This window comes from Hemibagrus wyckioides, linkage group LG01 (genome assembly GCF_019097595.1).
Source record: "Hemibagrus wyckioides isolate EC202008001 linkage group LG01, SWU_Hwy_1.0, whole genome shotgun sequence".
Lineage (NCBI taxonomy): Eukaryota > Metazoa > Chordata > Actinopteri > Siluriformes > Bagridae > Hemibagrus > Hemibagrus wyckioides.
Window position 1 is genome coordinate 17824314 of NC_080710.1, and position 24355 is coordinate 17848668.

Sequence of the window (24355 nt, forward strand, 5' to 3'; positions counted from 1 at the left end):
GCGGTTTTCGGCGGCAGTTAAACATGCCCGATGTGTCCCGCTGTGTCTCTCATGCCGCCGCTGATCTCGGCTCGACGTCAGAAGGTGCGCAGCAGTGCAGCACAGCGCCTGCATTAGGCGAGCGGAGCTCAAGCACAAAGCTCTCACCTCCTGCGATCCGCGCTGAATTACGCGACTCGTAGTGGATCTCCAATATCCTTCTCGTTGCTCTCTTGCAGGCTGCTCGCGCATGGATTTCACCCGGATTTGTGCCGCCTGACATGGATGGCCCGCCGCTCGCCGAGTCGGAAGCCTGGTCCTTGGTGCAGTGAGAAGGAAGGACACGCGGCGCTTTTCTCGAAACGGATGCGGGACGCGAGCGCGCGACTCCTCCGTGACCATGCCGTGATCTCTGAGCGCTGGCCTTCACCCCTCCTAGACGACTAAAGAACAAATTTGCGGGGAGTTTTTGCAATCCAAAGGAATTAAACGCTGTACATTGCAGGCATCATGAAGATTACCTCCCCGCTGATAACTCATGCGAGGTTCAGGCGATCCGTCAAGATCCTACTGCTGCTTGTGTTATGTGTGGGATACTCTCGCGGGATGCCACACGTTTTAAGATTCGGTAAGAGCATGCTTCTGTGAGTAAATACTCTACACGACGGCGATTTGTTTTGGTCGCCATAGTTTTGCGCTGCTTCCCAGTTCACGTGTTGCTGTGCCACTCACATAATATTATTGTAACAGGTTGGCTTTGTGTGCCATGTTCAACTGCATTTCTCTTATCTCTTATTTATATCGATACATTTTACACACTCCATCTTCAGCTACTTCGCATGTACTTTGACGGTATTCAAGTGAATGGCAGTACTTTCTTCGGACACACACACACACACACACACACACACACACACACACACACAAACAGAGTTTATTCTCTTATTATATTATCACTCTGTTAGCAGTTATACCACTGATAACCTTCAGTGCCTTTAAGTGAAATTCTAAATCATAAAAAAGAAATTAAGATAATTTCATATAATTCTCATAGATTTATTGTAGAATTACAATGTTGTACATAATTGTTGACAGCCGTTTCAAAGTGGGGTCTGTTTCTTCATAGTATACCGTTATGTGCCATCTTTTCAAGTGTTATAGCAGTGTATTACCTGATCTTGGAGTAGTGTGTGTAAGCTCTGAGCAGAACCTCTGAAGTGCAGTCTTTATACAGCAGCTTTTCCTCTCGCATGTTGCTATTAGCAACCCCTTCAAGGCATGCTTTGTTCCTGCTCATGCGTTACCATTAGCGCTCACACACAGGAAGTTGGATTACAAACAGGCTTAGACTAAAAAAAAATAGACTTACAATGATATTCCAGTTAGAAAAGCTAATATTATGTAGCTTAACCTAAACGATTGGGACACTGCAAAGAAATATTCTATGACCATGCAGTGTAAATGGAGCTGCTGTAGCTCTTAGGGCTAGGCCTGGGTGTGAAGTTCTCCTATTTTTGGTTCTCACTCAGTACAATCATTTTTCTGTCAAACACACCCAGGGGAATTTAGCAGCGCAGCCTGTGGTTTGCTTTAATTATGTGCCGTGTCAAAGTGATCAGCCTATAGCACCAGCTTTAAGGCTTTGCTAATTTAAGAAGCACAACAGCCAGAGCAGGCTGATGCTGGACTGGACACAGCCTCCCAGTCTGATTTCTCTTGCAATTTCACAGAGGGAGAGTATAGCTACAATCTTAGAAAAATACTTTCTTCAAGAGTTTTTTTTAAAGGTTTATTTAATAATTAACCCTTGTATTTTTGCTACTTAGCAATGGCTGTATTGTTCATGAGTCATCTTGACTTTTAGTAGCTGAGATATGTTTTTTTGGGGAAGAGTAAAGACACACAAAAGTCCCTCTCATGTCTGGGGATGCTACCAGCAAGTGTGTAATCAGGCACGAGTGCAAATAAGACACGGTGGTTATGTAACAAAGAATGAATTCACTCATTTGTGTCATTTTTTGTGTCGATTGAATTTTTTGGGGTCAATTGATATTTTACCGCTTCTTGTAATCTGCTTTTATTCTTGGGTCGATAACCTGTGTAATAAAAATCGTAAAGAGGTGGAGTTGGGTGTATCCTATATCAGATGCAGCAGAAGCTGGCCAAGCACATCATTTTTCATGTCTAAAAAAGTGTATGGTCCTTCAGTATATAACATTTTAAAACAGGTCAGATTGACCTGAAAAGAGCATAGTGTACTCTTGGAGCTACATGGAACTACCTTGTTTTGGGCTTTTATGTAGTGCTTGTAAGGGCTCTCCCAGAGAGACAGCACAAGAAGTCTTTACCACTTCTAAACAGTAAACAGTGGCCTAGCTAATCTCTCGACTGTAGTGTCATTTTGAACAGATAAAGCATTAGATCTACTCACATCACCTTTCACACATCAGTGTAAATGTAACTCGGTTCAAATCAAACCCTTATTTAAACTCAGAGCATCTTGAGGGATAACCCTCATTTGCAATGCAGGCTCATAATGTAACTCTCAGCCAACCTGATCCAACTCATGAATTATTTGTTCATTAGCAGAAAAGAACTGAGCAGAGAAGTGGATCTCCAGTGCTGGAGTTGAGGTTCTTAAATCATTCAAACCTCAACAATCAAACTGTTATCTATCACTGCAAGTTTAAAACAACCGGCCTACACCAAGATACATTACTAGATTACTAGACTTTATAACAATAAAATGATCATCATATTTTAACCACTACCTAGTTGGGCACTGTTGTTTCCCTTTTTGCTATCTCGTGATTACAGCTGTTCCAGTGAGGCACTGGAACTCAGAAGCTCACCAGACCATAGCAGAGACAGATCCTTAAGGGTTCTTAGATTTCTGAAGCACTCTGTTGCAGAGTTTGATGTAGAATCTTTAAGGGCTCTCCCAGACTTCTTTGGTCCAGTTGAAGAACCTGTTAGTGTTCTTGATTTACACAGACTACTTAGACAACTTCCTTTGAGATTTTGACCATTTCACATCATCAGACACAGAAATCCGAGTGACTCATAGTGCAGTGATGTAAATAATCAAGCTAATTATTGAGTAATGTGCGAACATTTTTGTCTGTTAATCTATAGTATGAGATCAGAACATGTCTAATAATCTATAATATGAGCTCATGTCTCAGTTTAATGTAAGTTGTTGAACATAAATACCAGTTGTATCAATGGAATGATCCATTTGAAAGATTTTAGGCCACTGCTGCTCAACTATTTATTGCAAGAGTACTTTTCAAATGTTACATAAGCATATACTTCTATTTTATATATGTATTAGTATAACATGTTTTTTTTTGTAATAACAAATAGGTATAGTTATTAGATAATGTCTCAAATGTCCTGGTAGTTTTACATTAAAATGCACAAATATGTTGTGGTGACTTATTACCCTTAGCTGAGCTACTAGTGGAATCTCATGGCATTTAACCACATACCGTAAGAAACCAAAAGAAACCATTCTAGGAGGGAATTTAAATCCTTTGCACTATTTAACCTTTCTACTCACTACACACACACACACACACACACGTTCTATGTTGCCAATGTCATTTTATCCAAACTGACTTATTTTTTTCCAAATCCTATTGAAACTGAAATGGTTGAAACGTCAGCCCTCCAAAGAAGATGTACATATTTCATGATGAAAGGCATAAAATATAACACTGAATTGAAATATGTATTTGCGTGTGTAAAGGGGGTAAAAAAGTGATTTAATGGCTTTGGAGATATTTTCAGCCATCACCTGCCCCAAACATGGTGTGTAAATAAGAAGATTTACAGAGAATTAAAGCTACTTAGAGACAAGGTGTGGATAAGCGGATCATAGAGCCACGGACTTGGATACGAAATCAGAATGATAAAGAAGGGAATGTCTGTATTTTACAAGCTCAGTTAATCTGTTTACCCTGATCGATCACATTAAGATCATGAGTATTGATGAGATGCTGAGATCATATTTTTTTTTAAGTAAAGAAGGTACTTATTAGATAAGAATGTGAAAGCACTGGAAAGTGAATTGCATTAGAAACCACTATTTTCTTCCCCGCAATCATACAATGCTTTAGATAAAAAAATCTAATAAACTCTATTAAATTAAATGCTGTATTTACTGGACAGAATATTTCTTTTGGTAAACCTCTGTTGCTTGACAGGTCAAAAGAGTACAGGGGCATGGGACAGTGGATGAGAGAATGTCATTTTTTTCTGTCGTTGAGTTTCATCTGTCCTCTGTAGTGCTGACCATTCATTTGGAACGCCAATGACCTTGTGACTCCTTTCTCAGTATAGGCCTGCTTCAACTTCTACATCAATGAGCTGTGTGTTTGTGTGTGTGTGTGTGTGTGTGTTTAGTCGTTTTTAGTTACTTGCCTACGCATGAGGTTTACATAGCGCTTAATTCTTTGTCTTTGTCCAAAAGGGAATTTTGACTCAAAGAAGCTTTCTCAAACCAAATCATTGTGATTTTATTATTTAGATGTTTCAAATGGTAATCAGATATACACATGGAAAGAAGTGTGTTTTCCCTGAGTAGAGATCACGGTTGAAAAAATAAGTAAGGATAAATTCATTATACTTCGTCTGTGAAGAAATGTAAGACATTCTAATATAGACCTCATTATTACCTAAGTATCTATACATCTTCATCATTTTCCTTTGTTTACTTGCACTATATAATTTCCAGAGTTTCTCTGTGCCAACTTTCTCTGGATTATGTGCTTATACAATTTCTCAAAGGAAGAAAAAAAAAATCGTTCAGTTAATTCAGTTAATTGACTTTTTGCTTAGTGCTGCCAGTGTAAATGATCAGCTCTCTCAAATAGACTTTTTTGGGGGGGTAGAAGGTTTTTGTGTGCATTACACCCTGTCCTGGCCTGGAGCCGGATAACTCCGAGTCAATATAGCTATTTAAATCACCAGTAAGCTGCTTAAAGTAGTCATTTCCACTTTAAGCTAGTTTAAAGAAATGTGAATTTCTCCCTAACTTTGATATTAGTTTTATACTTGAAAAAATGGTTCTATTTTTAGAAACAAAAAGAGTAAGCAGTGATGCTGGAGTAAAAGACTTGCACAAAAAAGACATAGAGTGAGTGACAGAGGAAGAGAGAGAAAGAGTTCTGATAATGATGGATTTGTCTATCCAGCATTAAGGATTGTGTCTTTTTCAATGACCTTAATTCTTTGATGCGTGAAGCAATTTAATGTGCTTTTCTGAATGATTACTCTAATACGTCTCTCTCTGATGTGAAATGGAACTACACCTCTATGCTAGAAGAGATCTACTAGTAACAGTTAGAGGTATTTGTTTTAACCACAGCGCAGGAGTGGCTCCGTGGACTCAGGTCTATCAGTCACTGGATTAGCAGTGGCTCAGTGGGCAAAGAATTGCGGGTGCCAATCTGCCAATCATGGACACGGATCTGTCGGATGTGGAATTCATACCGAATGACTGCAGAATGTAATGTTCCTGGCCTTCCTCTGACCCTGCCATTATGCCCGTGAATAAGACAAGTTGTTCTTGGCTGCCTTAACATAACACCCTTGTCACTACACTTTCCTTCACCCCAAGGGCTTGCTTGTAAATGACGATATGTTTTCAATGGGCTGTCGAAGTAAAGCACACTGCTATAGCCTTGCAAAGATGGTCACTGGGCTTAATTGAATTTTGAAATGGCCCATGGGATTTTAAGAAGGTCATGCTTCTTTTACAGCATTTGTTAAGCTTTAGCGCTCTTTTTGAGAGGCCCTCTTTTTTTAATTTCTTTCCAAACAGAGCAGACGTTTCTTTTTTTAGCATGTGCATTAAATCATCACCGTGACTCTGTTATCTTACTCAATTTTAAATCCGCTGGCTGTTGCATTGATCAAATGCAAATGCAAGCTTTATACCAAGCTTTATATATTGACCACTGGAGTATGTTATAATTCAATCAGCAGCTAATGTGATTGATATTGATACAGGCATCACCATATGATATTCCCACAGAATAAAATTCAACACTCGCACCAAATTGAAGGATACACCACCAATTAAAGCAGGCATACACAGTTTTCATATACAAATAACGCAGCACATCAGTCTATAGAGAAATATCACTTTTTTCCCCAAATGGATTAACCGTTTTTGGTTTCTAAAGAATCTTTTAATATTTTTGCTGGTGCAACAGAGACCTAAAATTCCTAGCATACATTTTACTATTAACATGGAAAAATGGTTATGTTGGAAACTGATTCTTTTTTTTGAAGCCTAAAGGGTAATGGCTAAAGGATCATGGGATAGGATCGCTCTCTCTTTCTCTGGGTTTGTGTGTGTGTGTGTGTATATCATGTATTGGTTGGAATGGATGTTAGTCTTTCCAAATTTACGTAATCTTATTCCTAATAATGTTAAAAAATCTGTAATCACATTGGAATAATTTTGGGATGTCTCTCTCTGTAGATAAAATAACCATAACAGTAACCTTAATAGCAACCACAATGTGATCATGGTAGTGAATAGACATATTTAAACAGAAAGCACAGATTTTCTGATCTTTCCATTTATTTCTTGAAAATGTTTCACCTCTTACAGCTTCCACATTACACACAGTGCATTTCAGCATACCTGGAAGCTTGAGAGGAGTTCACACTTTGTATCCACCCACACATTTTACACTTTAAAGAGGATCTGGTGTCGGTAGAAGTATAGTAGCGCAGCTCAATTTGTCCTGTAATAACATAAAGGCTTAGTGATCAAACTGCATACTATAGAGTTAATAACTGACATGAAACTTATTCTTTTTATGTCTATAGTACGATTAGAATAGATTACATGCTTATACAGAAAGATATCAAGATAAATCTTGCAAGAAATTGGCAACAGTTAGTTATTTGTTAGTGTAATACTCAGTAATTGAATTGGCTTGAGAAGTGTATGAGAGAACCAGTGGCATGCTTCAGGCTGATATGACGTACTGCATTGTTAGACACACTAGTGAAGCTGCTGTACTGGGCATCGTTGAAGAGGTTTTGGCACATGATCATCCATGATCTGATTGACCTCTCCTGACCTTTAATCCCAAGCAACAAGGGGGATGCTATGGATCACAGCATGCCATTCTTTCCCTGCAAACTGCAAAAACCGAATCTGGATTTTATTGAGATATGATTAAAACTCACATTTAGAGACACAATGGCTTTTGAAGCATGAGTGCACAGGCAGCGTTGATGACAAAAGTTGCTGATATATAAGTGCCGAAGGACTATTTGTTGTAATTGCTTTTCCTGGTGTGTTATTTTCTTTAACTTATAATCATATTCATGTACTCCTGAGTGCTGCATCAAAAAGAGCTCACTCTATTGTCAAAAGATCGTGCGTTTTAATCCGGAATAGTCCGTAGCCATCTGTGGTCCAAAAATCCAAAATTGGCTGTGCTCTCTGGGTGGGAGAGATGACATATCCATGTCATCTGACAGTAAACGATCGTGGGCATCTGTGAGCTCATGTATGCAGAAGAGGGCAGGTATTGCTTTTCTCTAAGTGTGTTCAGCATGAGCAACAGTCCTAATCTGGTACTTGCCTCCATGGGAATTGAGAAATGACCAAAACTGATTTGAAACAAGCTGTTATATAACCTGTTAAGGCTGGAAATTGTATTTCCTTTTTTAAATTAAGTTTTTTTAAAAACATTTAATCAATACCATTTTTTCCTAGTATTTAAATGATTTGTTTCCTTACAATCACGACCCTATAAAACCAGACACATAGGTGTTTAGTATTTTGATTGGAATAGTATACATTTTATATTTTTTTTAGTGTACAATTTAATGAAATGCATATTAAGTAAAGTAGTCTCAGATAGCCTGCAAAGCAGAGATATCACATTTCCATAGCCATGCTTAAAAAAATTAAACATAAAGTCTTATTGTAGTGACTAGGACCTTCAGAAGCTTTATAGGGTTTTTGCAGAGTAAACAGTGTGTGTGTGTGTGAGAGAGAGAGAGAGAGAGAAAGAGAGAGAGAGAACATTGCTTGTGACTTGGCTAGCCATCACAATCATCTCTATTCAGTTTACGAGAAGCTGAGAGAGGAAGGAGAGGAGGCAGGACAAGGTCTCAGCCCCCATCACACCCTGCCATGGGGCATCCCTGAGTCAATAACTCATTTGGAGGGTTATGAATTAGAATGATCTGGCTCAGGGGAAGGTAGGTTCTGGACCGTATCCCACCTCTAGTCCCACAAGAAATCTAAATAATAATCTACTCAGGAAAAAAAAATCGAAGTTGAATACAATGCCAAATTGGACAGATATCAGAAGTCCTATTCTCTATTATTTGGTCCAACCAACCAAATGAGCAAATTTCTGCTGAAGTGGTCTTCAAATTCAATTTTGAAAAGTCATTAAAAACTATATTATATCATTTAGGTTGGTTTGAGTGTTCAGAGTGACAGCTGTTCTCTTGGGGCCAAAGATTATGCAGCATGTCTATTTCAGTCTAGCTTGCAGGACTTTCTTTTAGTATGGTACTTCTAGTGAAGTATTGCTTTATTAAATACAAACACTAAAGAAAGACAGACAGACAGACAGACAAATAGACAGATAGATAGATAGATAGATAGATAGATAGATAGATAGATAGATAGATAGATAGATAGATAGATAGATAGATAGATAGATAGATAGATAGATAGATATTGTGTGTGTTTTGGAGGGCGAGGTGGGGGAAATTATTTAATCCTTTCTTTATTTGCTTCATCCTCAATTTTTCTATTGTACTCTCTTCTACCTCTGCAGTTATCAGTGACTATGGCCCAATCAATAGCTGTGCAGAACTCTAAGTTGGGCTTGTCCTGCTCCCTGTCTCCAAAGGAAAATCATTAATAGTGCTCTCCAGCAGATGGAAGAGAGGTCAGGGTGCTTATTAAATGCCAGCTCAGCTGGGCCAACAGTCGTCCGCTGAAAATTTCAGCTAATTTTACTGAAACATTGAGACAAGGAGAGCAGTTCAGGAGGAAGGAAGAAGGGAAGGAGGTGAAAAGATGTGTAGTGTGTTTTCCTTTCCTTGTCCATCACTCATGGTGTGAGCTATTCTGGCTCTAGCATGTGTGAGTTTTGTTTATTGACCATTCTTTCATTATGAGTGACCAAATGGCTACAATTTGAATGCTATTCTTTTAGTGCTTTGAGTTAAACTCAGACCGTGTGCCACACACAGCAAGAAGGTAGAGCAATTGTAATGGTTGCTTGTCTGAGCATTTAAATTCAAGTCCTGTATGATCACAGGAAACTGTATGACTCCATCAACTGACCAATAAATTGGCAACTTTTATAATAAACACTCATACTCTATAATGTCATGAATTATTTGTTTGTTTGTTGCGTATGGGGCTGCATAGCCGCAGACCAGTCAGGGTGCCCATGCTGACCCCTGTGCACTACTAAAAGTGCCAACAATGGGCATGTGAGCATCAGAACTGAACCATGGAGCAATGGAAGAAGGTGGCCTGATGTCTGTGTCCTCTGTCAGCAGGATAATGCGCCGTGCCACAAAGTAAAATGGTTCAGAAATGGTTTGATGAGCACAACAACAAGTTTGAGGTTTTGACTTGGCCTCCAAATTCCCCAGATCTCAATCCAATTGAGCATCTGTGGGATGTGCTAGACAAACAAGTCTGATCCATGGAGGCACCACCTCGTAATTTACAGGAATGAATTGGATCTGCTGCTAACATCTTGGTGCCGGATATCACAGCACACCGTCAGGGATCTAGCAGAGTCCATACCTTGACGGGTCAGGGCTGATTTGGCAGCAAAAGGGGGACCAACACAATATTAGGAAGGTGGTCATAATGTCAAGTTATGGCTGATCAGCGTACATTGTCTGGATGAAATGTGGGAACTTTAAAACCATGAGCTTTAATATAGAGTTGTTCCCTGCTTTGCTTCTATAATAACCTCCACTCCAAGTGAGAAGGCCTGGTGTGCAGTCAGTGTTCCAGTCCATCCCAAAAGTGTTCAGGGGGGTTGAGGTCAGGGCTGTATGCAGGCCACTTGAGTTCTTCCTACTCAATCTTGGCATGGCATTTCTTAATGGACCTCACCTTGTGCACAGGGGTGTTGTCATGATGAAACTGCTTTGCGCCCGTTAGAGCCAGTGAAGGCTTCAGCTCAGAGGCAGCAGTTTGGGGAAGGCTGACATGTTGTTGTTATAGTCAGGTGTCCACACAGAATTGGTAATATAGCATATATTACAAGGTATGGTTCTGCACTCACCAAAATCTGAGGCATTGACTACATGTCTACAAAATTTTTTGAAATTGTATTTTTTACCCTAATTAAAATAAAGCAGTGAATAAAAATGATATAAAATAATAAAATAACAGTCCTGTTCATGTACAGCAATGAACAGAAAAAAATGTCTCTGTCCACATTCAAAAAACAAAACAAAACTGGTATTTCATGACCTAGAACATCAGATGTATTTAAAAATGTAACATTAATATCTGAGATTATTATGATTAATAACTGGGCAATAGTGAAGATGATATATGGGAAAAAAACAACATGCCTCTGCATGAGGTTGGAATAATAAAGCGAAGTGAATTTATATTGCAAAGGTACATTCATAACACATGAAAACTGCATTGGGCAGATCGATGCTTTGAAGTCAGTATTTTTCAGTGATCAAAATGGCATTGTCATATACTGGAGGCCAAAAATGCAAAGAAAAAAAACCCTAGTCTTTCAAAAATACCCAGATGCAAATGACATGCAGATGAGGGCTGAACTGGTATCTATCTGTATGTGTGATTGTGTGCATGTGTGTGATTGTGTTTTTAGAGCTGATGGGTGGTGGGTGGTTGAGAGTGTACAGTCAAGTGTGTCTGCCTCTGCACTAGATGCTTGTCATGCCTTTAAAAAAAAAAAACTCCCAGGGTCCTATCTGATTTCCATGGTAGCCCGTGGAGAATGCTATCAGACGCAGAGAGGCAGAACTCAATATGACTCCTCTGGTGTAAGGGCCAGGACTGGGAGGATTCGAGGGATTTGTGTGTGTGTGTGTGTTTGCCTCTGCCTTTACCATAAGGGAGGGGTAAAGCTTTGATTTCCTCCTATGTCACAGTCGGGCTTCATCAGTTCTTTTTAGAAGATGACTAGGATAGAGAGAAAAAAACCGACAGAGAGTGAAACAGAGTAGAAAAGATAGAGATAAAAAGAGAAATAAATAAAGCATGTTTCCCTTGAATTAAACATGATGTTAAAATGCTCTGAGAGACGATAGTGACTCTGTTCTTTTTTGGCTAGAGAGCATCCCGGCAGTAAGCTGCTGCCTCAAGTGCTTTGGATTATTGAGGAAGATGAACTGATGTGTGGTGTGTTGGAGTGTGTGTGTAATGGAAGTGAAGAATGTTTGTGGGATGTAAATAAGTGGTGTGTTCTGTAGGGAATATGCTAGAGAAAATGTGAAAGATTAGATCACAGAAGCACAAGAAGGCCCCTTGATGATTCGAGAAACACATGCTCTGCACAGATAGAAAGCCTTGCTGCGTCTGATGAATTCAACTAATCTACACTAGCAGTGGAACAATAGCAAGGGGAAAACTGGGAAAAATTGCAATAAACAAATATCCTTTTTTTCTGGGTATCACTCCTGATAATATTTCCATTTAATGAGAACTCAATTGTAAAATAAGCTGAAAATACTCTGTTGTGCCGTGCAGAACATTTCCAGTTGATGACTTGATTGGTATTTGTTTAAAAAAGGCTTATGTTTATTGTAAACATTAATTGGCCTTTGTTCCTTATTAGCAGAAATTGTTATTATAGGGACATGGTTTAACATTCGCAAATGTATAGCAATTTACATGACCAAGCAATATGAAAATATGCAAAGGTTAATCTTAGGGGATGAGCTACAGTAGTGGTCTTTTAGATCATTTTCAAGTGTTTTATCCTGGTCAGGGATCCAGAAATGATCCTTGGACGCATCCTGGGTGCAAGACAGTGAAGCTTTATGAGAGGCTAGAGTCTGTGTAATGTAATGCCTTGCAAAAGTATTTGTATTTTTCCATATTTTGGAGTGCTATCAACTATTAACTAGAACTTAACTGGTATTATATATTACTACCAGGGTGTATTCCTGCCTCGCACACAGTTTTCCTAGAAGAGCCTCTGGATTTACCATAAGCCTAATCAGGATATATTGGTTACTGGAGATAAATGAATGACACTACATAAAATCCTCTACAAGTATTAACCTCTATTGCTGTGCAGCACCTAAATAAGTTCTAGAGAAATCAGTTACTGTCAGAGGTAACATCATTGTTGAATGGTGTTAACCTGTAAACTTGCAAATTGTTACATCTGGAAATCATGAAATCCAAGAAGCTATAAAACAAGTTCTGGAAAAGGGCTGGGTTATAAAAACACCCCAAACTTTTAACATCTTGTAAAAACAACATTAAATCCACTAAAAATAAATAGAAAGAACATGGCGCAGTCACGAGGAACCTCCCAGAAGTTAGGGCTTCATGGAAGAGTGATGAGTCTTATAAAAATCCAACTGGAGTTTAACAAACTGCATGCTAAAGACTCAGCAAATGTGTGGGGAAAGATTCTCTGTTCTGAAAAGACCAAGTGCTATGTTTGGCAGAATCCTAGTACTGCTCATCACTCAGAGAGTACCATACCCAGAGTGAAGCATGGTGGTGGAAGCATCATATTTTCATCAGCAGGGTCTGTGAAACTGGTCAGCATTGAGGGCAAAGTGGATGGAGCCAAATACAGGCCAATCCAAGAAGAAAATCTGTTCTGGTCTCAAAAAACTTAAGAATGGGCCTCAGAGTCACCTTCCAGCAGGACATCAGCCCTATACAGACTGCCAAAGCTACACTGGAGTGGCTTAAATCCAAGATTTTGAATGTGTTAAAATTGCTCTGTTAAAGCTCAGACCTCAATCTGGTTGAGAATCTGTAGCAAGACCTTAAAGTTTCTGTTCATCAACAGGTCCTCTTAAATGAAACAGTGTGATTTTGTGGAGAAGAATGGCCAAAAATATGAGCCTCTAAATATGAAAAGCTGCTAGATAAGTCACAGATGACTTAAAGCTGCTAAAAAATCCTAGTTAAGACCATTGCAATTCCAGGTTGCTTCACATTATTGCCTATACTTTGTACAGCAACTTGAATATATGTTATGATACTACCCAAAGTAATAAAATTTAACTTCTGCAAGTCTGTGAGGCAAATTTCCTAAGCTTATTAAAATAAAGAAATTCCTTTTGTACCTGAAATAGAATATTTTTGAGTTGATTTTTATGAGTAACAATACATCACAACATGTCAGAAAGATCTATTTAATAGTTAATATCTTGTTTCTCATAAGGTAAAATAATAGGAGATGTATGGTGCTGTAAAAGGCTTGTCTGTAAATTCATGGAGAGCTAATCAAGGTAAAAAATGTTTGTTCATTTCCCGTGATATGAAGTGCCCTTTAGTCATGACATTATTTTTGACAATAAACATTGCTCAGTGGCTGTTAAGTCACTCTTTCTGTCTCTCTCTCTCTCTCTCTCTCTCTCTCTCTATATATATATATATATATATATATATATATATATATATTTCAAAAATCCAGCAAGACTTCCACTAGCTCCACACGGTTGACCTGTCAAATTCACTAGAAGAAGAGATCGATAGAAGTATGTCAAAGCATCACTGAATCAAATGAGTTTGACTTCATTGCTTTCAGAGACTGAGGATAAAACCTAACATGGTCTTTAGGGTCAGTAAAACCTTTTATGAGTATTTTCGAAAATCTTTTCTCTTAAGGATTTTCACATTATTTACAAAAGCCAAAGTTTTCGGAGTATGCTGGCCGTGTCGAGAGAAAAAGCAAGTAAACTCTCTATTTGTCTAAAATGCTTGTACTTTTCCTCTCTCGCTATCTATTCAGTGACCTATCTTCCTTCCTCTTCTCATCACTGAACTCTTTTCCTTTATTTTCTTTTCACATTTTATACCCAGTACCTCTTGAGTGCTTGCGCAACACCATCTTTTAGTTGTTTCATAATGTGTCAAGATTCAGGAACCACTCCATGAAATCATCTTTTCACTTACTTTGAATTTTAACATAGGTCTAGTTGAATGTCGACTGTCAAAAATAATAGGTTAGTGAGGTAATTCTCTCTCCATTAATTTCGTTTTATTTTCACTTAATGGCTAGCCTTAGGACATGTGTTCAGGGCTTTTTAAAAATATATTTTTATATCTTTGGGGAAAAAGTAGAAAAATTCAATCAGAAATTTTATTTAATGGGGCTTAAGTTGAATTTCTATAACTATTTCGCACAGTACACGTAAGTTTAAATGGGACATGTTTGCAAGCTGTGCAAGCAACATCTTCAAAATATAAAAAAAAAACAAACCAAAAGACAATGAGTAGGTACATCAGTGGTTTGTTTTAGTTAAAACAGCACTATGTTGTATATATGTCAATGTACAACTATGTGAATGCTATGGAGCTCTGAAGAGGCCATAAAACACCTGTTTAAGCAGGTGTAGATCAAGTGTCTGCTATGGGAATGCATGTTTTTTTAATTAAAGCATACTTTGGCATTAAGATGCCATATGGAGACACAGTGCCAGTGAATCTCGTGGCCTTATTATGAGTAAGAGTACTCTAACGAGGATATTACACATGCATGAGTTTCACCATCATTAATATTTTGATTCAGATGAGGATTTGACTTTATTAAAGTTCAGTTAAAGTAAGAGAAGATCATACGCCTACAGTACAGTGTACACAGTCCACCCTTACCCTGTCTAGCAGTGGAATGGGATCACTATGAGAACACCACTGAGCTAATATTTTTTGGCAGTGGATCATTCTCAGCATAGTAATGAGACTGACATTGTAGTTGCATGTTATTGGTGTTGCTCTGGTCAGTTATTGCCAGTGTGGTTTGTTGAATTTAGACTTTTAGAAATCTGGGCAATGTTTGGTTTTTAATAACATTTATTTTACATTTTTGTGAAATTAATCTGAATTGTGATTGCAACTTCCAGACCACAGAATCTGGCTCCTACAATAGAAAGATCTACACAACTCCTGCTATAACATATTACATTTTATCCTACAAAGAAACTTCCAAACACATATATGCAAAATACAACATAATTTCACTCTCATCAGACAGAATAATTGTAATTTTAAGGCAAAGGAACATATTCAGTAATCCATTCCACTGAAGAAATTTAATAGAATATCTTTTGTGGTTTCATCTATTTAGTTACATCTAAATGTTAGGCCTGTTGAACTTTGGAAGGAGGGATTTGGGGTTCTTACAGTGCTGCTAGATAATTTGAAAATCTCTTGAAAGTAAATATTAGAAGGAATCTGAGCCTAAATATGATCAGATCTCCCAAGTCATAAAGTAAGTAGGTAAAGGAAATCCAATATAGCAAACAGCACAAAATTACACAGCTCCATTTTGAATTTTTAGAACAAACAGTTATTAAATGTTTTGGGTTGCCATTTGAGCTTGGTTGGAGTGTTTGAATATTCTCCCTGTGTCCATGTGTGTTTCCTCCAGGTTCTCAGATTCCATCCCACTTTCCAAAAACATACCAGTATGTGGATTGGCTCTAATTTTACATTTCATTTACATTTCATTTCTGCCATTTGGCAAACACTCTTATCCAGAGCGGCATACAAAAGTGCTTTGAAGTCTCTATGAGTACATAAATACATTAACACTGGTTCAACAGGTCACAGACTTAAGATAATATCAGCCTAAAATCTCTGTTGGGAATTTTTACAACATAAAACAATACATAAAACAAAGTCACTTCAGCCAGTGACTCGGCTGTATGGACATCTAGCGGAAGTTCATTCCACCACCTCTGAGCCAGAACAGAGAATTTAGATGTATACCTATCTTGTACCCTGAGAGGTGGTGGGACCAGTCGAGCAATTTAAATTCATCTTATGTGTGATGAATGAGCGTGTGAATGTGTGTACATGCATGGTGTTCTGTGATTTGGAGTTCAGCCTCATGCCCAGCATTCACAAAGCAGGCTCTGGATCCATCTGACCCTGAATGATGAATGAAAGAATTAATGATTAAATGTCTTCATCAGGCAAAAAAAGTATGTGTACCGCTGGGATCATCAGTTCAATTAAGCAGATAATTAGAGTCAGGATTTTCAATCAATAGAATGGCAGTGAAGTGTGAGTGGTCTTGTCCTATTTAAATCTGAATATAAATTTGAATCCTTGAAACAAAGTGTGGGCTTCACCACTCAGGTTTGGGAACACATGCCCTATCTAAATGAAATGATTTTTTGACAGTGTTAAAAAATGACTATCGAGGACATTGGTAACAGGAGTTACAAATCATGTTTTAAATAAATTTTGGGCTTGAAAGTTCACTGTCAAAAAAAAAATATTAGAAATGGAGATTCAACACTATTGACATTCCAGAAAGAGATCATGTAGTTAAAGAAAGACAGCCACAAAAAAACTCAAAGACATACAATGTTCAGATAGACCATAGCGTAACATCTAAGACATAATAAAGCATTCTAACGTAAGAATGATTCTGATTTTGTGGTATTGCTGGAACTATGAATTCTGGGTGTCTCTCCATAGACTCCCACTCAACAGACAGTGTGATTTGAAGCAATCTGCCTCTTAACACACATCAGCAAGAAATTTTACATTTTGAAATGAGGTTTAGATTTTAAGTGAATAAAATGTTTTTCTTTACTGGGGGTTAGTGAAAAAAAAGATTACTGGGGGCCAAATGTGTGAGACAGAAAAAGAGATGTTGTCTGTGTGATGGACAGCAACTATCTATCTTATTACTTGCTTCATTTTAATATTTTTCCATTGAGTTTAATTATATCCTCAGCACCGGCTCTCTGTTGGAGCCCCTAAATAATGGATGCCAGCAAACATTAAACTCTTTAGCACAGGAATTAGCATTTGACCTTTTATGTTCGGAAGTAGATAATGTCTGACTAGTGACCAAGAAGAGAAGATGTTGCTGAAAGGGTAGATATTAAAGTCGTTGCAGCAGAGGAAGGGTGGGAGGAAGAAAGGAGGTGGAAGAGTCCTGTATCTACTTCTTATTATAAAACACTAACCTTTCTTTGTCTGAAAGATATCTCTCACAGGGGCCTTACTGTTAAGACCAATGGTTTCAGTAGTTCATCAGACGCACTCATAATATCTCTGATAATATTATAAGATATAAATCAGAGAGATAGCCGAGAAACAGTCCCTTAGAAATACCAGCTTCTGACATGTGGTAAAAGTATGGGAACATAAACTCAAATAGTGCAAGAGTGGGGAAATATGCTGTGGAAAGAGAGCTGCAATGAAGGATAAAAGAAGAGAAAATGAATTTAGAGTGAGGGGAGGGGATGAGAGCGGAGAAAACAGGTGGCTTTTATCGGCCCACACGGCCTTTGTGTTAGGATTGCTTCTTTCAATGCTTCTGTACTTCTATACTCCTGCTACACTCAAACAACCATGTAAGGTTCTGTACTGTGATACTTTTATGTAGAGCACAGGGAATAGCGCTGTTTCATTTGCTGAATAAATAATAATACACAAAGGAAGAAAAATACAGAGGAAGACTAAAGCTGGGACAGGGAAGCATGTTAACTGAAATATGGAAAGAAAGTTTATAAAAACAGTGAAAAGTAAGAGGATGAAAAGCAATTTTCCCCCCAAGGAGTTTATGCTGAAGGTGCTAAGTAAAAATATGTGCAACAAATTTTAATGAAGCCTTAGTGCGATATTGATATTTATTAAAAAGCTCAATTCAATCGTTTTGTTTATTGTTCACCAAATTGTAACCTTAATTGAGTTGACTGGAATAGCAGAAATGCAGAATTCTGTTTTTTTCGTGCATGTAATGGGGCTAAATAGAGCTAACTTGTGTAGATCTGTAAGACTCTTGGCTCTTGTGTTCAAGCTGAGTGCCTGTTTTGGAAGTAGAGTGTGTACTCCATATGGCCTGGGCAACATCCCTGCAAGCTTGTCCTTTGCCTCATTTGCATTCTGTCTGCCATAGCAAATTAGCAGCGCTAGCACTTGTTTAAGCCTAATAAAAAATCAGTTTAGTGAAAGCACGATGATGAGGTCACCATCTGTCACCTGCCCACACCATTCCACTTGCATTAACACTTAAGAAGAAAGGAGAACATAACTTTCCTCTCGCTTTCCATAATTCCTCCATAAATTTTTTCACTACTGTATATAAACACATGCACATACTCAATCTCATGCAGAGAGCTCCCAAGGCGAAATACAGAAGGATGTGATTGATTTTCCTTTCTGGTTATAGTTGCAGGGTGAAGACGGGCCTGTCATATTTTTCAGTGCTTTGTGTTTTAATATTGCATACAAAAGAGAGCATTTTTCATATTGGCTTGTGGCAGTTATAGTAGCTGCATTGAAACAAGGTCATACGTGAATGAGAGATGTCTGTGTGGCATCTATTGGCCCTGCTAATAAATGCAGTTAAAAACCCAACCATGATTATTGCAATCACATGGGTGCCATTTCTTTTTATTAATTTTTTTTCCAAAACCTGTTTTTTTTTCTGTAATATTAAGCAGCAGTAGAATGTTAAAATTTTAAAAATGAGCATGACATGGAAAAAGCAAGCCAATAAACCAAGAAAAAAGGACTCACAGAGGAACCCAAAGCACTTTGGATGCTTGGTACTGTAGAAGTGAATATAGAGACTGTCTGTGATATTGATTGAAGATCTTCAGGTTTGTTTTTTTAATACCTGCTGTCTGTCAGAAAGGTTCTGTGGGGCGTCGCTCATCTGTGACTCAGAACACAATATGAAGAGCGTAGCATAGAGGCTCCATTAAACATGGGGAAAACGTTGTTTTCTTTGTGATGCAGTACTAGAAAGTCATAATGTGTAGAACAGCATGTGCAGAACAAATTCATTTCAACAATGTAATGTTCCTAGAAGAGGAAAACAACAAACTAACAAACAGAATGGTCAGTAGCACATGGCTAACCACCATTTTTATTTTTATTTTCTTTACTGACACATTATGGCTAAAATTCACACTCAATTTACACTTATATAAAACATTCCATCTGCAGCGTGGACCTAATTATTATAAAGTAAAATGTGCATGTAAAACATGATGAATTTAGGACAGTGGATGTTAGTGTAGCTGTACTTAGAATAAATTTCACTTAAATATGTGTTATTAAGTGGTTTTTTTGTGTTTAGTGCTAACACAATACATCTACAAACTAATACAATCATGGAACTGTTATATATGATGACTTGTCAGTACATAAACAGTACAAGTGTGGAATTTATAATGTATCATTATGGCCATAAATGCACAAAGTGGAAATCAAACATAGCGTGACATGACAGTTCATTTGTTCCAGTTTATGCTCATTGTATGGTATTATATCCAGTTTATTCAACTGCAAAGAAAGCATGTTTAGTACTAGCTCTTCTTCTCAGAATGATTCACATGGTCAGTACGGCACCCTGTATTCAATCATGAGCATTTCTTCCTTGCATGAATACACCAGGCATTCACAATAGGCATCAACACAATTTCCAAAAATTGTTTTGTTCACTTCTCAACCAGACTTTAGCAAAACTGTGTAGTTCCATAGCTAAATTGAAAACAAACTCGTTTTCAGCTTATTGAGTCACAGTTGCTGTATTGGATAACAAGCAAAGCCCCAAAACAGTTCATTTTCATTGACATCTTACACATCTGCTGTATAATACAGTAAAAATGTCACATCTGGAGGTACTTAGTGAATTTCTTCATATACATTAAAAATGTGCATTTTTGGACCAATCAAAGAATAATAAACTAATTAAAATATAAAACATGCCACATTATTTACTACTGGACAAAACTTGAGTTTAGGTAAGATAGTGGATGTTCGTTAATTACGACAGTTTTTAACATTTCTTAGGTAATTAAAAAGTATTCTTGTTACAAGGATATTAAAGCAGTGTCTGTGCTGTTGTGATTACTGAGTTCACAAAATGAACTGTTGTGCCAAACAGTGTTTTTCTGTAGAGAGGTGTGTGAAATGCTGTCCCACAAATCCTTGTTAGCAGTTGTAAAAAAAAACAACCTGTGAACACATTTTTATTTAAAAAGCAAACAAACGAACAAACTCAAACACAAATCATACACTAGTATCAATTTTATTGGCCCCCTTAACAATTCTTTTTTTTTAACATATGCCCTGGAGAGAATACTGTAGTTTCAGTACTTAACAGAAAGATACAATGCAACGTGTGACTTGTGAGACGCTTGTAGAGGTCCACTTGTTGTCCAGTTCTCCATGCAGAATATTCTAGTCTCATCTAGTCTCATTCTAGTCTCTGTTTCTCTTCTTTTTTAAAGCTGCTTTGAGACAATGTCTATTGTGAAAGGCGCTATACAAAAAAATTGAATTGAATTGAAAAAAATGTATATAGTATGCTTAGGTTTGGGTGTGTGAACTTCCTTCTTCAATTTAGACCAGAGGTTTTCAGCAGGGTTCAAATCCAGAGACTAAAGTGTTTAAACAAGCTGGTTAAACATGGATTTGTGTTTCTTTAACCATTTCTGTATAGACGTCAAAGTTTGCTTGATTTTATCTTGGTGAACTCTCTATGTATGGCCATGTCTGAATCTACTGGCAGAGGCATCTAGGATTTTGGCTGAAATATTTGGTTCTTAACAGAATTCTTGATGATTCTTTCGTAGCCATCAGCTACAAAAGAGTTCCCCCCGTCGTCTTCCTCTTTCCACACCGTCTTAATTGCTCTCTACCTCTCCCTTCTCTCTGTCACCTTTTAGCTCTTTGCCATTTCTGCAAACATAGCAAAGAGCTCAGCTGACTTCCTTTATATATGTATTCAAAGTGTAATACTTTAGAGCTAGGTGTGAACGGTTAAGCTTGTTAGTGCTTATTTCATCGCAGCTGTGTGTTATTTGAGGTTCAGTGTAGTGACTGAAGTGTTGTGGATTTTCAGCATGACAGCATAAGGTTAAATGTGTTTTGTGGTGCAAATTGATGTTTAAGGTTCATGGATTTGATGTTCAAGCTGTTGGGATTTGTGTGAAGATTGCTGGAATAAACAGCTTTAGCTAAATTGTCAATTTGTTTCTTTGGCTATAGGCACGGGTAAAGCAAAGCATCGGGGGCTTATAAGAAGTGTTGGCACCTAAATACAGCACTGTATAGAGTACTAGCCCACACTTTAAACCTTAAAATAAACCATTTGTAATGTTATCATTTATTAGCTTTTTGGGGGTTCTTGCTTTGATGAAGAACAGATGACATTTTGAGTGAAATTTTTGCATGATTTTAAAGGGTTCACAAACTTTTAAGCACCACTGTAGGGTTGTATTAGAGCCTGTGACTCTAGCCTGAGCTGCTGTTTATTATGCAGATTTGCATAATCATTCCATTCAACATTAAGTGGCACTTCTCCAGATTACAGGCTTGACTGAACCTGTGTATTTTTACAGCATCTACAGAAGGAGGCCATAGAGCCTGCAATATTGACACAACACAGGTTTCACAAGATAGCAGACTGCAGATTGTGCACTAGCACACCTTGCATATGTTATTTTCATTACAAAGTTCAGGCTTGTCATTTCCTGTTTTTAATGCTACAAAATCAGCAATGCTTTTCATCAGGTGACACAATACATATATTTACAAATCTAGATTTTGAACAGAAAAAAGGCATACTATAGATCTCAATGCTGAAAATGCTACAACTATACAAATTCATTAGCCTCTAGGATTAATTAAAATTGATAGGCTATATCAGGATTTGATTAACACTGAGAATTAAGATTCTTAATTGTGAATAAATTACATTTCATTTTATTATCCTGTGATAATGAAGCCATCTGTGACATTATACTTTCGTGTAAGACCATGCTTTTAGATGGGAGTAAAGTAATGTGCTCATATTGCCATAGACTTCATTGGCTTTTTTTCTTCCAATGTCTTATAGTCATGTTATTCTGCTTGATATCAGATGTCCTGGAGGGCTACAGTATATTCCAGCAGTGTAGGGATTTCCCTGCTCAAACACGTCCTATATGTATGATATTCAGGTTAAAATGAGATTTAAACTAGAAAATCACAAAATTCGTAAAAGACATGAGACACATAAAACATTTGCTAACTAACATCGTACATAATTCTATTCTTAGGTCAGATCTTAAAGATAGATTAACTATATTTGCCTCATATGTCCTGAGTGGTTAAATGATTGTTCAACAAAAATCAATTGACATTTGTAGTCCTTCCAAATGACACTTGAACTTCATTAGGGCTTCTTTTAGGATTCTGGAGGCAGAAAGAACCCTGAAACATCTTCCGACATCATCAGACTACTGAATTTTATTATTTTAGTAGGAAAGGATAGAAAGTACACTATAATAGATTTTAAATGCTTAATAATGGTCCCAATGCTTTTGCTTTGGACAGGACAGGACAGGACAGGACAGGAAAGGAAAGAAGGTAGAGAAAGAAATAGAATATAAAGGAGTGTAATGATCTCAATGATCTTGAAAGCATAGGAAAGGAAAGGAAAAGAAAGTGAAAGAAAGGCAGGGAAAAATACAGATGGGGTAAAATTTCTGTTTATATTTAAGAAAAACATATTGCCAAAAAGGCATAATTTTTTATTTCTTTAAAAGTAAATTTAGATTTATTATCATTATCTTAGAAAATAGTTTAGAAGCTAGCTTTAAAAAGCTGGTTACAGTATACTCACTAACATGAAACATACTCATGTCATACTTTGTAATGTTACAAGCAAGACACACATGCTGCTAGTTTGTGGTGCTTCGGATGCCAAATGCCAAAAGTTAACGCCACAATACATTCCTATAAATGGGTGATGGTTTCAGAGCTCTCTATCTCTGCACAGTGAAAGGTTGCAAACAAATATGACACATACAAAAATATCAGCCACACATAGGAAAGGTAAATTAATTAGAATGTGATTAGTGATAAAATGCAAAACTTTTTCTTGCATGGCTGAACCCAAAACCCTAGAGCATTGTTCCAAGGTTAGGGTGTGTTGCGAAGCTAATCACAGAACATGTTGCAGTTGGTCCAAAGCTGCACCCTCATTAACCTACAGATTGTACAGCAGGAAAGAATGACAATCGTCTGATTAAGCGCGGTCTTCCTGTTGCCTGCTGTTTTCGCTGCTCATTTTAACACCTTGTTGCATTCATTCTTGCTTAGAACATTTGCTTCCAAACAATATGCCTCTGGGACAAATGGTACCAGGTGCAATGTTTTCAACCAGAGGTCATTCTCTATACCTCTGTCTAACTTACTTTATTTTCATCTGTCTGTCTCTTTTTCTCTCCATCTCTCAGTGTGGTGCAGTGCCTGGGCTGTAATCGCCTGCTGAATTGTGATGGCTCTGTCAATTGCAGAGTCCTGCTGCTTTCTTCTTATGCCTTAGGCTTTGCTAGATGCATTTCGGCAGGACAAAGCATGGTTTACATCACTCTAAGTGCATATGACATAAAGACTGCTCAAACTATGGACTGCATTTACATTTGACACATTTGCACAAGGCTTTTGACAGGATTTGCTCAATTATTCATTTGCTCTATTGGATTTCCATGGCTTTGACTTGCCTTGCTTTACTAGTGAAAGCTATTGGTTTTTCGAAAGGGTAGAAGGGCATCACTGCTAGAGGGAAATGTCCAGCAAACCTGTAGACGTCTCTCTTCATTACCTGACTGTAGGATCAGATTTCTTTAGCAAGATGCCATTATACTGATGTCTGTCTACAAAACGTGATTAAAGGGTGCAAAAGAACACGGATATGCGGCCAGTTATCCAGCAAGATTTGGTGAAAGCAACACCTTTCAATGTGGTTTTACTGTGTGGTAGCATTGTTTGATCGTTTCCTCTTATTATGTGTTTTGTATGTTATTTTACTTAAGAAGTATTGAAAGCAGTTGTAGACATTGTAGATTTCCCTCCCTTTACCTCCCCCTGAACTCGCAGGCCAAAGCTGACTTGATTCTCATTCTTTTCAATTTTGTAGGGAAATTGGTTTCTTGTTGAAATATTAATCCAGTCTCTCTGATTCTAAATCCAGTTTCCTAATCTGTGCTTCATTAAAAATACATTGCATCACATGCTTTATTTCAATGGAAGGGAAGCATGACAAGGGCACATGTGTAGGCAGTCTGGAAGGAGAAGCCAGCTTGATCCAGTCTGAGATGGTGGATTAACATGAGTTTGAAAAATGTTGACTTTTAAGAAAAGAATTTCTTTAAAAAA

At 37.6% G+C, this 24355-nt stretch overlaps 1 protein-coding gene across 1 annotated transcript in view; it reads left to right on the plus strand.

Moving 5' to 3' along the window:
• Nucleotides 1-465: 465 nt before the first annotated feature.
• grik2 (glutamate receptor, ionotropic, kainate 2) overlaps nt 466-24355 on the plus strand; it is a 133946-nt gene continuing 110056 nt past the window's right edge. The window contains exon 1 of the mRNA XM_058395936.1: nt 466-607. Coding sequence (XP_058251919.1) covers nt 490-607 — 118 coding nt within the window. The 5' untranslated portion in view covers nt 466-489. The remainder of the gene's footprint in view (nt 608-24355) is intronic.